Source organism: Lagopus muta, chromosome 18 (genome assembly GCF_023343835.1).
Source record: "Lagopus muta isolate bLagMut1 chromosome 18, bLagMut1 primary, whole genome shotgun sequence".
Classification (NCBI taxonomy): domain Eukaryota; kingdom Metazoa; phylum Chordata; class Aves; order Galliformes; family Phasianidae; genus Lagopus; species Lagopus muta.
Window position 1 is genome coordinate 82,368 of NC_064450.1, and position 17,656 is coordinate 100,023.

Here is a 17,656-nt window from a genome sequence, read left to right on the forward strand (position 1 = left end):
AATGTTTAGTGTTCGTTTTCGCCGGTGCCACCCGGTCTGTGCTTCCAGGCTGGGGCTGGGGAGCAGTGGGGCCAGTGCTAGACGTAGGCTGGGGCTGCAGAGAGGGTGGCCGGTGCAGTGGCCCCACCGCTGTCACCCACTGCCCCAGCGGGTGCACGGCCTGGATGTATTCACACAGGTGTACGTGCAGCTCGCTGGCAGTGCCCGCTTGCCTGCTGCCGCTGGCTCCTGCACTGCTCCAAAACAGATCTGGTGATTCTGCAAACCCCTGAGGCAGAACCACCCACTGATACTGTTATTTTCACCCTCTCAGGATCTTCCCACTCAAAAGCAAATATATCTCTGCTCTCCAGATCCAGGAGACAAGACCAAAAGGCGTCTTTTAGGTCTTTAACGCTGAACCATTTATCTTCATTTGGGATTTTATTCATCAAGGTGCATGGGTTTGGAACTGCTGGATGTCGTTTGTACTATTTCATTAATTTTTCTCTTGGACCAGTCGATGGGAGCCATGAGGTTTCCTTACTGGCAGAATGGGGAATTGAGCATCAATCTCCTTTCTTACCGTTGCTGCTGTGCAAACAGTACTGTACTGAGAAGGAAAGGTCCTGGTGGGATGCTGTGTGTACTCTCATGCAGAAAAAAACAATGTAAGAATTCTTCAGTTTGGAAAGTTTGGTTCCAATATTTCCAGAGGGCTTCCGAATTGATTGCCATGGGTTGTGTAAAACCAGTTCCTTTTGTTTGATGTCCTTTGAACGTTAAAGGTTTTTTGCCGTAGGGGTGTGAGATGGTGAAGAACTTTCTAAAAACGGGCTTTACATTTCTGATATTGCATTTGTAAAGAAGAGCTACCTTAGGGCTAAAGCTGCTTGTTGTGTTCATCAAACAAATGATGTGTGAACAGATGAAAAAGAGGGAATGCTAATTGAGGAATATTTCTTTTGATATTCAGACCAGACTTGGCAGCCAAACTGAAGCTTCTTGTACAGCATGGATTGAGTACTGTGCGAGCCCTGGAGAAACGCGGCCTTCAGCCTGCCTTAATTATACACTGGGCAAGAAGCCTGCAAAAAACCAGTAAGTTAAGATTATCTGTAAATAAGTACCATCTGTTTTTCTCTAATTTGCAAACTTAACAGACTAAATAAAATCAGATGAGAATGTAGTATTGAGAAGTGCTGCTAATTTTGATGGCATGACTGGAGCAACTACCTTGCCTAACAAGTACTCTCTACCTCACTACTCTCTTAACAGCACAGGTAAAAGCAACATTATTTTCTCCCCGTGTTACTTTCTGCGTCTGTAGAGAGACCTTCTGAAATACGTCCCAAGTGTCAGAGAAAAATTCTTGAAACTTCTCAAGAAAACAACTGTATCAGAGAAGAAAAAGTATGAATAACATTTTATTTGAATTTTCTGTGACTGTTTGGATTTCTCTTCTTCAACAGGGCATTAGCCTCCTACGACCAGAAAGAATATGTTGGAAGAAGTGTCTACTACTGGAAGAAAACTTTGTTTAGCTTGAAAACTATCAAAAAGCGCAGAAGTATTCCTGAACCTGCTGATCCTCTCTTCAAGCATTTCCATACTGTGGACATCCAGGTACTGATGGATTATTCAAAGAGGAGAGTAAGAGGGGTTAGAGGAAAAGTAAGTAAGGGGGTAAGTAGTAAGGGGTAAGAGGAAAAAGATGGCATGGCTAAAGACTGAATCCTTTATTCATGTGAACAATACCACTTTAATACATGGAAACACTTATGTGAGTAAAACTCTCAGCAAATGTTTTAGGAGAGCTTTGTGTCTTCTAACTTCACATTTTCTCTTACATCTCTTCATTTTCCTCCATCAGCATTAGCAGCAGTACTAATATTGGTTGGTGTGCTGTAGTATCATTCACTCACAATTTTCATGTACTTCTATGGATAGCAGAGGAGTTACTGAACTCATGTAGTCCCTACAGTGAATGCTCGGATCTTTCAGGAAGGCGTGGTTGTGGATGCCCCATCCCTGGAGGTGTCCAAGGCCAGGCTGGATGGGGCCCTGGGCAGCCTGGGCTGCTATGAAATGCGGAGGTTGGTGGCCCTGCCTGTGGTGGGGGGTTGGAGCTTCGTGATCCTTGAGGCCCCTTCCAACCCGGGCCATTCTATGATTCCATGTTTCTGTGACTCCGGGACATGGTAGCATAAGCTGCTTTTAGGGACAACTGGAAGGCCATATTCTCTAAAGGCCAGCTGTCTCCTCAGTCCCATCCTTCTTCCCACAGAAATTGCATACCCAAACTGACTGCCAGCAGACATCATATATTCGCCATTGAAATAGAGGTTCAATGTGATGCCTGTTGAGCAGACAGCCAAGTGAGCTTTCTGACTGCCTCTCACCACTCGTACCATGAAGCAGAGCTACACAAAGAAAACACTGCTGCCAACATCCAACACAAAATACACCTGCAGTTTGGGGCATCACCACATCCACTCTCATAGACAACACTGCCCAATTCCTTTTCACCTTTTCCCAGCAGATTCTCTGAGTACTTTCGCCCCAGTTTTTCCCTTGTTGAGGATTCTTACCCCACTAGCCTTGACAGAGAGTGGAAAAAAAGTGATGAAGCAAGCATACCTACAGTATTCATGGTGCTTCCTCTCACTTCTCCCATTAAACTCTAGGGGTAAAAATCAGTGATACTTTTTCACTTGGCAGAAGCACCTCACACGTGATATATGGCAATTTTTGGCTCAGTGTATGTGATCTGAACACTCAACTCTTGATTTCTTTCCCCTTTTCTCCACTGCATTACATTTAATTTTTTCTTAACTGAGCAACACTGTGCAGCTGCAGTCATTCACAGAATCACAGAATTGTAGAGGTTGGAAGGGACCTCTACAGATCATCGAGTCCAGCCCCCTGCCAAAGCAGTTCCCTACACCAGGTCGCACAGGTAGGTGTCCAGGCGACTCTTGAATATCTCCAGAGAAAGAGAATCCACAACCCCCCTGGGCAGCCTGTTCCAGTGCTCCGTCACCTCACCTAAAGAAGTTCTTGTGCACATTCATGTGGAACTTCCTATGCTGCAGCTTATGTCTGTTTCCCCTTGTCCTGTTTCCACGTACCACTGAAAAGAGACTGGCCTCACCACTATGGCCCCCACACCTCAGGTATTTATAAACCTTACAATAAACCAGATATTTATAAACATTACAACTGTTCTCAGTCTGTATTTACCTTCAAAGCTCAATATTAATTATTCTGCCATACATCCCCCATTTCAGAACTGCAAGCAGCTTTCGTGTCTTCTCTATGCAAGAAGTTAGTCCAGAAAAAGGTGTTAACTCACCTTATGAATCCTGCCATGGGGCTGTTCTGCCAGTCATACAAAGAAAATTGTCTTTCTTCTCTGCAGAGTACAATGAATTTTTCATCTTCTCACTTAACAGTTGTATCTTTTAAAGAATAAAAGTAAATATAAAATTAGCAAGGATTCGGTAACAGTAGGTCAGCTATAAATACTTGTAAATGGGAAACATACAGTGAGCATCTTTGGAATTATGACGTTACAGCATTCTGATTTTAGGAAAGTTACAATTAAGCTCCATTTCAATACAACCAACTCTATATTACAAACTCAACAAAAACATACGGAGGAGCAGAAGTCCTACTCAGTGCACTTAGTGCCTTTTACATGGTTATTCAGATACAGCATGGTCACAGCTCTGGCCTGGTTCGACCTGGATCCATGGACCCACGCCCTGTGATGGGTCTAAAAACAAAACAGAGGCAACGAGCTAAGGGAGAAAATTAATTTACTAGATATTATAGCACAATGTGAGAGAATGCAATATAGCACAATACAATTGGAATTGTAGCTAATAAATCAAATAAACAGGAGAGAGATTGTCCAAAAGTGAAGGCCTTACTCTAATGTTGAAGGTGGGACAGCTAGGGAGCATACACTGCAGAGCCAAGCAGAAATAGAAGTCTCATGACTCCCAATTTTCTCTTTCCTTCTAAACAGAAAATGGAAATGGAACAGTGAAGTATTCACAGAATCAGTGATTCTGTGATTCCAATTGAAATTCTCTGAAATTACTCCTTTTGTACCTTTGGATGCTCCCAGATCAAATCACTAGGAATCACACCATTTCTTTCCCCAATAGGACATAAGAATCTAACACCTGGAGAGCTGTATTTTTCAAGACTGTTGTGTTGTAAGCAATTACGCATCTTCATTTTTTATGTGAAGCTATATTCATTCAACCTGGAGTTTACTTTTAAGTAGTTTAGACCACACTTCAGAACTTAATCACATGAGCGGCTCCACCCTCACCTAAAGGTAATGCTGCTTTTCCTGAATACTATCTGATTTGGCCCTGAGAGCTCACAAGCTACACCTGCTCACTAACTGAAGATACAGTAGCAAAAATTATTTCCTGAGTGGTTCAGAGTTGTTCACTTGCATCAGCCCAAGACATTTCCAAACCAAACCCTCCAAGTGGGTTGAGAGGGTATGGTCTGTCTCCTCTGGTTCCTGACTATTGAGACCCACCATGTCAGAACGTACAGCACGTCAAAAAGTCTGTGCAATGCTCAAAAGTGAGATGGGGAGAAGTTGGTTGGCACAATGAGATATTCTGCACAGCCTTTACTAAGCTGATGCTCAGATAAATCCCTGCTGTCCAGTGTAAACTCCTTTACCTTCTACCTCCAATTACCTCGTCTAATGATCCTCCAGCAAGATGAGCTGTATCCACTATGCCCTATCCCATATTCTTCAGGTGCCCTCTGTGCTCTGTCTGAAGCCAGCTCTGCAGGTGGCACTGTGTCCTGCCTGTTGGTAAGTTCACATGTTCTCCTTTCGCTACCACGACATTGCTACCCAAAGCTTGCACAGTTCCTAAAAGAAAAACAAAAGAACAGAAATGTTCTCCAGAAAATAAGACCGCTTCTGTTAGCCTGGGCTCCTGTAAGGGCCAGTCACTGAAGAAAGCTGTTGTAGTTTGGCCAGGTTTGGTTATAGGAAGCTAAGGGATCTACGGACTGAGAAGAGAAAAGGGTGGGGGAAGTTAGGCCTAGGCAAGAAAACCAGCAGCAGTGAACTAAGGGAAAAACTTAATTTACAAAATATAATAGCGGAATGTGCGATAATAGAATATGATGGGATTTGAAGCTCATCAATAAAATAGGAGAGAGTTTACAAAACTGCATTCCTTACTCTAATGCTACAGGTGAGACAACCAGGAGCACAGACAGCAAAGAGAGGCAGTCTTGAGACTCCGTCATTTTATCTGTTTGTTTGAATGGAAATGGAACAACGAAGTCCTCTGGGAGTTGTAGTTCACTCTTGTCTTCTGAGACCAGGAAACCAGAAATGTTGACAAGCCACAGAACGGCAGTACTAACCCTTTAACTCCAGTGCACTGCGAGATGTGATGGTGTGGAATACTGACCAAAAAACATAAAAGCAGGACAAGAGAGTGTCTCTTGAACTGAGGCTGCTTCCTGTGACGGAGTGCTGTGTAGCCATAGAGCCCCTTCACTAGTTGGGTGAGCACAATTTTTCTTTCTATGATTACTGGTCTACCTGTGAATACTTTGCCTGCTATCTCCAAGAATCTGTCAGAAGCAGTTTTGCTTCTTTGTGAGCAGGGCACCTACATTAACTTTATGTTGTGTGTTCAAAGTTGGCCTACAGTGCTAGTCTGCAGCCATATGCAAAGCACTACGAAATCATTAGGGAAAACTTGTGCCAAGACTGCATCTGTACAAGATGCTCTTCTTCCTTCCTCATTTTGACAGACACTTGTCAGGAGCCACAGGAACATGAATGTAGAGCACAGACACCCAGTTACCAAGCAGTGTTTCATTACCGTATGTTAATTACATTTTTGAGAAGTTCTAGGAAATCAGGAACATAAAACATGCAGGCATCTTCTTTCCATTGATCAGAGAACTGTGCAGCACAGCTGCAACTTCTCCCAAGTCTTTACTGCAGGAAGGATTCTGAAAAAAAAAAAAAAAAAAGCCTCTCCCTTTTCCTCAGGCTTCTTTTTCTTTTTTTTTTTTTTCTTTTTCTTTTCTAAAAATAAAAAGCAAATAAAAGCATAAAAAGAAGAGATTTCTGGGGATAGCTGGAATAAACTCTACTCAAGTTCAGCATTCAACACGATGTTTCTGTGCCTTAGGAGTAAATGAGTGGCAAGTTCCAGGCAAGGCCCAGCTGGCTAAGTGCAAGTTTTCTAGTATAGCTAGGAACTGGATTGGCTCTTTGGCTGCCAAGCCCACCTCCAGTAATTAGAAGCTGAATTAGAAGCTAATTGACTCTCTGCAATTCACTTCCAGTGCTCATTATCACTTTGATATTTAAAGTACTTGTAAAACTGATGAATCTGAAGTGAGAAAATAAAACAAGTTCCAGATGAGTAGCTGGGTGATAATTATCTGTTAATATTGTTCTACATGTTGATTTGGTGTTTTATTAAGGCTGTATTTTATTAAGGACTAATGAGTCATCTTCAGTGCTTCAAGTCCAGGTGACAAGGAAAAACCCAGCAAAGGACAGTTACAGCCCACGGCAGCAGCAGCAGTGCTGTGGGTGCAGTTCTGTTACCCAAAGCCTCCTGAGGAGATGACATTTGGAGATTAGCTGAGTGATGTTTGTGGAGCAAGCTCCTCTCAGGAAAATTAAGGAAGCAGAAATGCAAATGCCCAGCACTCGGCTCCTGCAGGCATTTGGAATGGCTTTGCCATTCGTTTACGTTTTCATTTTTTCAGGAAAGTGGTCGCATTGGCAGTTTCTTGTGTAACTCCAGAGGGCAATTTTGTATTTTTGTTGTACTCCCTTTGGAGCATGCTGATTGTTTGCCTCCCTGCAAGCTTTCCAGAGATCTCCCCTGAGGAGCTGCACCTGGCGTATTATAACTGCAGTGCAATGGAGAGCACAGGATACTATGTAAGTATTCAGAACAACTGAGCTTTCTGTGGACACGCTCAGGGTAGCAGTGGTTCCTGTTCTTCAGGTGGCCGCTCTTGACTCAGTGAATACCAATGCCCTCATACGTTCACTTTTCTGTGCAGGGAGTAGAAAACAGCAGGAGCTGCTGGCCTGAAAGCTTTGCCATAACTGAGCAACCTGATGTGGCCATAGGTGACCCTGTTCAGTGCAGGGGAGTTGGGTCAGATGGCTTTAAAGGTCCCTTCTGACTCAAACAGGTCTATGATTCTCCCTGCCCCTTTCTGATAACTGCGTGGCACAGGCCTCGCCAATGATGCAGGTACAAAACGTATTATCCAAAGCAGGAGTTTCTGCTCATAAAGTGGGGCAAGACCTGAATTGTCCAGTCTGAAATTTCCTTGCAGTAGCTCAGATCGCTCTTGTTCCCCCTTTTAAAGAAGGCAAAGGGGGGGAAAGGGACCCAAATAAGAAAAAAACAAAAGCCATGCTTAACAAAAGCATGTTTGTGTTTTCCCACGTTTAGATAAACGCTGTCCATCAGTATGTGCAACAATGGAGAAACAGGCTGCAGGAGCTGAAGGCTTTAAATGCCTGGAGAACAGCATCGATGGTAAGTGTTAAGGAAAGATAAAGTACTTCTGTTCCTGATATTGCTTTTCTCTTAAATATTGAGTGAAGGTTTTTCTTAGGATTCCCATTTAGGCAGAGCTCAGGGTTCAGACTTCAGCACAGATGACTGTTCTGCACTCAGAGAGCAGACTGAGCCAAAGCAGATACAGATAGAGTCATGAAGCGAACTAGAACAAGGGAGAGGAGAATGAGAGCTCCAGGGGTTTTGGTGATTGCAATTACTTTTTGCTTGTCAGTCAACAGATTCCTGCTTCTAGGGTGTTTGCAGACAGTAGCCTGAGAGCATTTTGTTTAAAGTAGCCATTGCTCGTGGCCAGCGTTTGGATCAGTTTCTCAGTTACATTCAGTTGGTCGGCACACGTGGGTTTTTGCTTTAAGCGTGGATTGAAAGACACTTGCCTGTGTTGGAATGTAGTTTTCACGGATGTATTTGGAAGTTTTTCAGCTACTTTGGAGAGAGAAAGTGGTCACTCCACCATTACCTTCTCTTGGATTGGGAGGACAGTAAGCCCCAAGCACTGGGTTCACAAGTAAGTTTCTGCATAAGGAACCAGCAATTAAACAGGCGCTGATAAGCGTTCTTCTGCAGCACTGAAACGCAACAGTGTTTCAGTATGGCAGGTGCACCCATCCTGAGCCTTCCTATCCATTTCCTCACTGCAGGCTCTCCAGCCAACAGCAGCAGCGGTGCTGCCCGCTTGTCCTTGCAAATCCCAGCGTCTCATCTGGAAGCGCTCCAGCTGTGGGGAGCTCTGCTGCTGCCTCCAGTCCTCCTGCCCTCGGGGTGACGTCCTCCCCACAGCTGTCCCCATCCTGTTGGGACTGGGGATTCTGCAGCTCCATCCGCAGCCCGCTCCTCACTTAACGCTCCTGGAACGGCCGCTGGCCGTGGACTTCTGGGCTTCCGGGCCCTGCGAGCCCTGCTGCGGCAAATCCTTCCAGCACCGCTCCGCTTGCTGTCGCTGCTCCCAAGGCAGCTACAGAACCTTCTCAGCCGGGTGCAAGCAGTGCTTTGGCCTGCTCCGACTGCCGGTGCCTCTGCACACAGCGCCGCGTCTGCGCCTCCTGCATCCACACGGCATCAGAGCAGGGCAGTTACACACACCGAGGAGGGAACTAACGGCCGGAGAGCTGGAGCAGTTCAGAGCCAAGAAGTTCACGCTAGGAAAGGTCCTTCTGAAACCACCACCAGCAGACCTTTTGTATGATAAGGATTTAAGTTAATTCTGAAGTTATATGCCTTAATTAAATATAAATTAATACATTATATTATTTACATATGCCTCAATTAAATAGAAATAAATATACTATATTATTTACATATGTCTTAGTTAAATAGAAATAAATATATTTTATTATATTATTTACAAAATATATAAATAAAAGTTGTTCTGTGACTCTTCCAATAAACAATGTTGTGATGGAGCAGTGAGTTGGAATGCTTTTCTGTGACTTAAGTTCTCATTTAATCTCTTTAGTCTTTTGTATAATCAATGATGATCCAGGTGTTATAAGTAAGAAACATACAAGAGAGTTTGGCTAAGCAGGTTATTACACCAAAAAGAATAGATAAAGGGCTTACCCTTATCCTGGGCTCACTGGAAAGCTCCAAAGGAGGGATCTCCAAAAGAGACCCTTCCCCACTGGCAGTCAGCTCTTCAATGGGGTCCAGGAGAGGCGCAGCCAGGCTCCATCCCTTCCAGCAGCACAGCGCATTGCCTTCACTGTGTTCCCAGGGCTGATCAGCGCTCGCCTCAGGTGATCGACCAGAGGTTCAGGCTGTGATTCAGCAGCTCCCATACAGTCTTCACAGTAAGATACCTCGTGGTATCAGCATTTCCACTGCACCGGTCTAGGCTCATAGATCTTGAGCACTGGCCAAGCAGGTGGCTTCTGCCAAATGCTCCTCCCACTGCTTTAATCTTCCTTCCCCCATTGCCTTCAACTTCATTTTCAACAACCCGCTGTACTGTTGGATTTTACCAGCAGCTGGTGCATGCAAGGGAATGTGAGATAAGTCCACTCGATGCCAAGATCTTCGGCCCAAGTATTTGCAAGGGAACTTTCAAAATGCGGGCCCCCATCTGACTCAATTCTCTCACTGTAGAGAACACCTAAAATATTCAATCCAGCAACTGTTTTGTGTGCACCTATCTATCTATCTATCTATGTGCTACATCCCATTTCATCTTACCCATAAATCTTGTTAAGCACACACGTAGAAAGCAGGGTTGTTCAGCTGTGCCCTTCCCCAGGTCACTCTACTCTCCTCAGACCCCCAGGTCTGTCCAAGAAGCATCTTTCATCAGCCCTGCCTAGAAAGTGCTGCCTGCTTTTGCAGCACAAATTGACTAGTTGATGGTGAACTCCTGACTTCCTCATGCCTGGAACAACTCCATGGGCCTCCTCAGCCATCTGCACCAACCCTGGATGTTGTTTGTCTCCACAAACAGCACCCCTACCACCGCATGTTCTTTCCAGAGTTATGTTCCCCCATCTCTGACTAAGAGAGTGAATCTACTCTGGATCTTCTCCAGGTCTTTGTCGACTGCAGCATGCACTACAGACCTCACATCAGGACATGTTCTCTAAACTCCTACTGCCAGTTTCCTTGTGACAGATCCATCATTTTGCATCAAGTCCTTTAGTGCCGCCATTCCAGCATTGAAAAAGTGAACATTAGGGGCAGGATGGCTGCTGGTAGGGAGAGGAAACAATGGATTCAGACTGCACAGAATAGTGACACAGACAGTGCCACATAAGTGTCTTGGCTTTCGTCTTGGAATTCCTTCCTCTGCTTAAGCCTGTGGGGACGCCTTGAAGGCTGAGAGATGGGGGCAGGAAGGCTGCTGTGTTTCTCGGCACTTGTATCAAAGTGTGCCGCTCAGGCTGCAGCCAGCTTTCTGTAAGGGCTGCCTGCAGGCTGCTCCCGCTATGAGACTCCCAGTAGGCACAGCAGTAGGTACTTTCATCTCCATCCTGTGTGCTGTTAACTGACAGAGTGCAGATTATATTCTCACTTTTATAAGACAAATATCTGCTCCTATCGGATTCAAAATCATAGGAAACTTGTAATTCTGCTGTCACAGAAAGGAGCCGTTCAGGAGCTCTGGCAGGCAGCTGTCAGTACCAGTAGATGTAGGCATTCTGAAAGTCATCTATGCCCTCGGCTTTGTACTCAATATTCACAGTTCTGGATCTCGTTCTGGTAACAGATGGTGGACTCTGTTGCAGCAGCACTTGTGCATGTCCGTGTATCAGAAGGAGAGAAAAGGCAGCAAGCACTGCCAGCCTGCTGCCTGCAGGTGCATGCAGGACAGCCTCCTGCTGCTGCTTCCCATGGGGAGGGGAATGGATGCAACCAGGCTTCAGCCAGGGCCAGAAGTGGCAGCAGCAGCAGCAGCATTCTTCTCGTGGTGCCTGCTTGCCTGTGCCCCAAAGCCCCCAGCTCTGTGGCAGGGACAGAGGGGCTGTGCCTGAGGGCAGGATGTGACTCAATGGTGGCCACCCAGAGAGGGGCCCTGGGCAGCCAGCAGGTGATGCTGTGAGAAAGCAGCACTACAGAGGGACGTTATAGTCTGGGCCAAACAGTACAACAAACGCAACCGTTCTAGAGCCACATAGGATGTGCCTAGAATAAAGATGCAGAGGGAAGGTCTTATCTGTTTGTTCGAATGGAAATGGAACAACAAAGTCCTCTTGTCTTCTGAGACCAGGAAACCAGAAATGTTGACAAGCCACAGAACGGCAGTACTAACTTTTTAACTCCAGTGCACTGCGAGATGTGATGGTGTGGAATACTGACCAAAAAACATAAAAGCAGGACAAGAGAGTGTCTCTTGAACTGAGGCTGCTTCCTGTGACGGAGTGCTGTGTAGCCATAGAGCCCCTTCACTAGTTGGGTGAGCACAATTTTTCTTTCTATGATTACTGGTCTACCTGTGAATACTTTGCCTGCTATCTCCAAGAATCTGTCAGAAGCAGTTTTGCTTCTTTGTGAGCAGGGCACCTACATTAACTTTATGTTGTGTGTTCAAAGTTGGCCTACAGTGCTAGTCTGCAGCCATATGCAAAGCACTACGAAATCATTAGGGAAAACTTGTGCCAAGACATCTGGAGGCACTTCTCCAGAAAATACAGGTGGGCAAAGCACTCTGCATGTTATCTCTGCCTTTCATCTCTTACCCTGATTCCCTGAGAAGGAAACAAAGGTGCAGAGGCTGAAAGGGAAGCACAGGGCACTCTGGCAGTCCACCAGTAGGGATGCATGAGGGACCGTGGCTGTGCAACATGCCCACAGAGCCACTTGTCTTGAACTCTGAAAACTACCTGCAAGTCTTTGACTGCAGTGATTCCGAATAGAGTGCTCACCCTTACTACTGATACACTAACAAGCATTTCACATAGTTACATTTAGTACAGTTGGGGCAAAGGTTCACTCTAGCTTGAATACATGGAAAACAGAATTTGCTCCCAAGTCCTCCTAGGGTAGCCATAATGGCTGCAATCCAATAAATCAGCAATCTCTACTTGCTTTTGTCTTCCATCCCAAACATTTCACTGTGGGAGGATAATCAGCTAAGACTACAGATGAGCTTTTAAGAAATTAGCTTAGGAGTTACTGTGCTGTGATCAAGTTACAAAACAAGAGGCTCTAATTCTTGGATTCAAAGTGCATGAAATTGCTATTCAGTGTGAAGAATGATCATTTAATAGACCAACCTACTTGCCTTTCATCTGTCTTCACCACTTTCACCACAAGGCGTACAGAAATGCCATTAGAAATTGACAGATTTCTCAGTTCATACTCAACCTCCTTTTGTAGGATAACAAATACTTAATTGCCACCTCTAGGTTAAGGTATATCGGGGTAGGAAGGAAAATGCTTGGGTATTTCTAATGAAACTTCAAATAGATGGGATTTCATTCACCTTCATAATTTGAAAACTTGTAGCAGAGTGAATAATTTTATCATGCTTTTTTTCCTGACCAGGTTTTACTGGTAACATTTTCTCGAAACCAAGGTTTAAATAAAATGACTAAAAATTAATGTGTTTAAGGTTGAAGAAAATAAACAGAGAAAACTTCTGAGTTTACCACTGAGTCTTCTGTCAAACTCACTGCGCTACGTGAGGTTATGAGCACTACACTATGGGTTATGAGCAAGCCCTTCCATGAGGCAAATACTGGGAGGAGGACTGTACCTCTCACACAAAGGAGTTACACCAAATTCCAGTATCTTCATTTTTCAAGGCAAGGGGGACTAAGAACTGACATTTCAAGACCAAGTCAGGGAACCTACTGATTAAACACTAATGCAAACTGTCCCTTCTCTGCTATCATCAAGGAGGGACAGCTATATTAAAAGGAGAGCATAATTCTGTTGATTGATTTGTTGAGTTTCTCAAGGTTCTGACATTACAGTTAGCAGTGAAATACTGAACTCTACTTGCAGTTGGTCCTGAGGTGAGAACAGAAAATACTAGATACAACAATTCAGTTATACTTAGCTTTGTACATGTGGAATTTTAATATATTCTTCGTATCCTTAAAAGATTTCTGTGTTCATGTGTATCTCCCACGCACACATCTACTCAAAGAAACCTTGAAGAGCATCTGTTTAATCACTGATATTCTGGGTAAACTAGCCAGCTTAATATACATTCTTTTCTTATAGGCAGCGTACAACCCACCTCTGACAGAAGAGTAGCTTCCAGCTGATGAACTGAATCACCTGGTTGCCTCATTGGTACTAGTACAGATCTGTAATTATTATCGTTGGCAATCTAGTAACATTAGTCTAGAGACTAATTACGCAAATGTTAAACTTGGAGAATTGGATGTCATGGGGCTCTCTGACTTCACATCCACGATATATACATTTTAAACATTTCTGAAGTGCTTTCTTTTATGAGCATTTGTCTGCTTCATCTTACAGGTGAGAAATCCAGATTTACCTTCAAATAGGTTCTACTGCAGTGCACAGCTGTTCCTTGCACTGCATTTTGGCCAGGATCTGGCATTCTCTGGGGACTCGGAGCAAAGTAATTTGTGTAAAACTAAGCAGATTAACATTTAACTCTCTTTCAGGCAAAGCCCCTGACCATGAGGCTTTCAGCTTTGCTCCTCTTGATGTTTCCTCACTATGAGCGTGAGACAACTCTACGCTGAGCAGTTCATCAGCAGGATCTGCCTGGGATGGAAGACCCTTTCCCAGTTCTGGGCCTATTTGAAGCTGACTTTTATTTCTTCTCTCCGAAGTCTCAAGACAAGACTGAATCCTGTGTTCCTGTATTGTCCTATACTGGTCAAGTGCTCTCATCACCTTATCCAACAGCACGGCCTGAAAAGTGCACAGAACTGTGCAGCAGTTCAGGACATACAGGACTGCTGAATGTGACAGGCAGCTCCGGAGACACCCAGACTTGTCTGTACCAGCAGCAGGAAGCAAGGAGCACCCTGCAGCACCTCAACTTTCATCAGGTGCCTTTATGTGGGGACCTGAGTCAAGTTCCTAGCTCCCATGTGGACACCGACAGAAGGACACCTATGTTCAGGAAAGTAGTTGGCTGGAAATTGAATCTCACTCTTCCTCTTCAATATTGCAGTCTTCTGTACAACGTTTTTATGAGAACAGAAAAAAATCTGTAGAGATATGATTTAATTGAAATTTGTCACCTTCGCCTGATATTGAAGAGCACTTTCCAATTTGATACATGAAGAAGGAAAGACAGTTCAATCACTACAATCTCCACTAGGTCTTTTTTATCTCAGTCCATCCAATATTTCAAATCCCTTTTTACATCCTTGGTATTCACCCAATAGCTGATATTAAAATCCACCCCATCTTCATTCTCATTTTCATCTTTACAGATCAAAAGTATCTAAGATAATCTGTGTTCCTGAGCAGATCCCAAGCAGCAGCCCAAATACAAAGTGACGTGGAATAGAAAAAAGTATATGCAATAACTGTTTCTCCTGCTGTCAGAGAATCACCGAGGTTGGAAAAGACCTGCAAGATCATCACCAACAGTTCTCACTAAACCACGTCCCTCAACACAAAATCCTTGAAACATTCCTTGAATGCCTCCAGGGTCGGTGACTCCACCACCTCCTGGGAAGCCCATTCCAGTGCCTGACCACTCTTTCAGAGCAGCAGTATTTCCTAACGTCCAACGTGAATCTCCCCTGGTGCAGCTTGAGGCCATTTCCTCTGGTCGTCTCACTGGTTACATGGGAGAAGAGGCCGAGTCCAGCTCACTGCAACTTCCCTTCAGGTAGTTAGAGAGAGCTGTAAGGTCTCCCCTGAGCCTCCTCTTCAGCAGATCCAACAATCCCAGCTCCCTCAGCCAAGCTGATCACAGCCTACACCACTCTGTCAAAGGGAGGAGCTGAACAATATCATAGCAGGTTAAAATTACTCAAGTTCCCCGATAGGCAGGAAGGTAAATATTAAAACGAAAGTCCAGCTGGATCAAAATAACCAAACATATGATTTTCAATAATACAAATTTTAATTTCATTATTAGGGAGTCACAAACTTCATGGAAATCAGAAACCAGGAGGATTCACCTCTTCAATAGATTTTACTAACGGTGTTTTATCATGAAGTTCTGCACTGATATCTCAGGTCTCCTATAAAGCTGCAAGTAAATCTGCCCCTCCAGCAAGTCTGCTACCTTGAACACATCCCATATCACAGTGCATTTGGGAAGAGTGACAACTGCTAACTCTTCTTGTACACCTGTCTGTGCATTTACCCTGGAGGTCTCCCTTTAAGCAGTAAGCAAACACTGTCATTGCTTCGGTTGCGTGATGAGATCAATGTCTGAAGCAGCCTGTCTGACAGTGAATCTCTGCTCTGAGGAAGAAGGTCAGATATTACACGGACTTCTTCATCATTCACATCTGTCACTTTTATCTCAATCTGTGCGTAACTGTCTTATTTTGTAGGCTTTTTCCCAGCTGCAAAGTTCAAGTCTTTCGCTTCTGCCTTGCCACACATTCCACTGGAGCCACAGATAGGTACAAGATGGGCACCTTATCAGATGTTCCCCCAGACAACAGAGGAGAAGCAGCCAGCACAGCTGCTTCTTCCACGTGGCATTTCTTATCCCCCTTACAGTTCAATAAAACAGGAACAACTTCAGCTGTAGGTGAAGTGCTTTCTGAAAAGGCATGCTGCTTTGGAAAGAGTACAGCCATACTGCCACATCACGGAGTACAGGATGAACCACAGATAGCATACACTACAATTCACACTGAGATGTACACACTTAGTAAATAGGGAATTTTTTAGATGGCTTTCTTAAAGTGACTTCCAGCTTGAGGCAAGGCAAAAATAAGAGATACATGAAATGAATACATAACAAGCATTTCAAGTTAAAAAAGAAAAAAGAGCATGGCTCAGATAAGGTCATTTGCAATAGCTTAACAGCTTTTGGAATAATATTCCATGGTGATGATGAAAGACAGATGGAATCTGTGACTGTGATAAATCTTCAGTACTTAGAGATGAGCAAGGACTACATGAAAATCTTTCAAAATGGAAAGACTCACTGGTATGCCCTTACCTTTCTCAGCTGCTCCCTTTTAACTATATGCTGATGATCATGAAGACAATTGCCACAGTCTAGTTCAGGCGATGAGTAAATCCATGGAGAATACTCAGTTCTGCAGCGCTGCCTGTCTTGTTACTTTCTTGGCAAAAAAGGCCCGTGGCTGAATGGTGCCTTCAGAAAGACCTGACATTTCCCAAGCCAGCCTTGAAAGGAACACGTTCTATCATCTTCTTCTCCCTACATGGAACATTCCTTCTTAGCCCAGGTTTTTGATTCAACAGAAGGGGAATGCAAGCTCATCAAATATGCCTGTAGTGTTTGCGGGTACAGCTCTCCTGAGTTCTGAAAAACCACATCTTTCTTCTGCTAAAGGTGGATTTGGCACGCAAATTTGCCCAGAGAATACCAGCTTCTGTATTTTCCTTCATCATTCTATTCCATTTAGTCAGAGTTGCAGCCAAACACAGAACGCCATGACCATTGCTACAAACACCTCAAAGGAACTATAACAAGGCAGAAAGAAGATCTGAACTTTAGACTAAGGATGACAGCCCTACCATTCCTGCCTGAGTTGGTAGCCCCATTATCTGGAAGCAGTTGTGAAGTGAGAACACACATGCACACACAGCTCCAGAAATCAGATTTCCTGCACCATGAACGGACCCCTTTCAACAATCATTGTTTTCTCAGAACTTGCAACTTTCCACCCTGCAACAAAACATCATCCTTCAACCCAGCAGAGATCTGGGTTGCTTCCTTTATTTTTTGAAAGTTACAGTTTTTATTAGATAAGCAGAGGCCAAGGGGAGAAATTGGACATAGTGCTCATTTTCTGCTGAGCCATACCTATAACACACTCTGGGATCCTGTTACTTTCTGCAGCAGGTCATTTTTAATTGCCTTATCATAACATAGTTTTTAAAGCACTGAACATTAAGGGATTTAAACCTCTTGAATGCTCCTGGATGGCAATCTCTCAAGACACGGTGGTCCCTGCACGGCCCCATGGTGCAGTGTGGGCTGTACCCCAGCGATGTAGCGCATGATGCCACACTCATCAACTGTGCGCACGGTGCTGCTGTGGGTAGCATCGCAGTCAGTGACGATGATGAGGATGCAGCGTGTCTCAGGATGGGAATCATTCTCTGCCCTGAAGATGTACTCCCTGCCAGACCCCCCTGCCCTTGAGGGGTGGTGGTGGGCAGGGGGCAATGGGGACAGGAAGGGGGTAGAGGTGGGTGTGGGGACATTGGGAACACAAAGAGGACCACGGGGATATTGGGAGTGGACGTGGGGATAGTGTGGACAGGGGGGCACTAGGGATGGCGAGGAAGGCGTGGGGACATTGGGGGCACAGAAAGGACCATGGGGATGTGGGGGGTGGGTGGATGAACACTGGGAGGCACTGGGAGGAGGGCATGAGGTCACGGTGTGGGTTTGGGGACACTGGGGAGGTGACTGTAGGGGCACTGTGGATGGGATGGAGGGAATGGGGACACTAGGGGCACAGAGGTGG

The 17,656-nt window shown here is 44.8% G+C and overlaps 1 protein-coding gene and 1 pseudogene across 12 annotated transcripts; one reads left to right on the forward strand and one right to left on the reverse strand.

The window, feature by feature from the left end:
- Positions 1 to 545: 545 nt before the first annotated feature.
- Positions 546 to 16,143, forward strand: LOC125702378 (uncharacterized). Of its 12 annotated transcripts, XR_007380535.1 has the most exons (8): positions 546 to 650; positions 956 to 1,080; positions 1,452 to 1,605; positions 4,773 to 4,831; positions 5,223 to 5,541; positions 6,769 to 6,946; positions 7,473 to 7,559; positions 8,017 to 9,154. XR_007380535.1 is itself a non-coding variant. In XM_048965560.1 (5 exons), exons 2-5 carry the CDS (start codon positions 6,845 to 6,847, stop codon positions 8,801 to 8,803), a joined length of 843 nt encoding a protein of 280 aa, XP_048821517.1. In that variant the 5' UTR covers positions 5,429 to 5,541; positions 6,769 to 6,844; the 3' UTR covers positions 8,804 to 9,154. The 12 variants fall into 12 exon arrangements, 1 of the variants encoding a protein (XP_048821517.1); XR_007380536.1 differs by lacking the exon at positions 546 to 650 and having other exon boundaries at positions 967 to 1,080; positions 7,473 to 8,109; positions 8,243 to 9,154; XR_007380537.1 differs by lacking the exon at positions 546 to 650 and having other exon boundaries at positions 967 to 1,080; positions 8,243 to 9,154.
- On the reverse strand, positions 547 to 13,663 carry LOC125702379 (uncharacterized; annotated as a pseudogene).
- Positions 16,144 to 17,656: the final 1,513 nt, after the last annotated feature.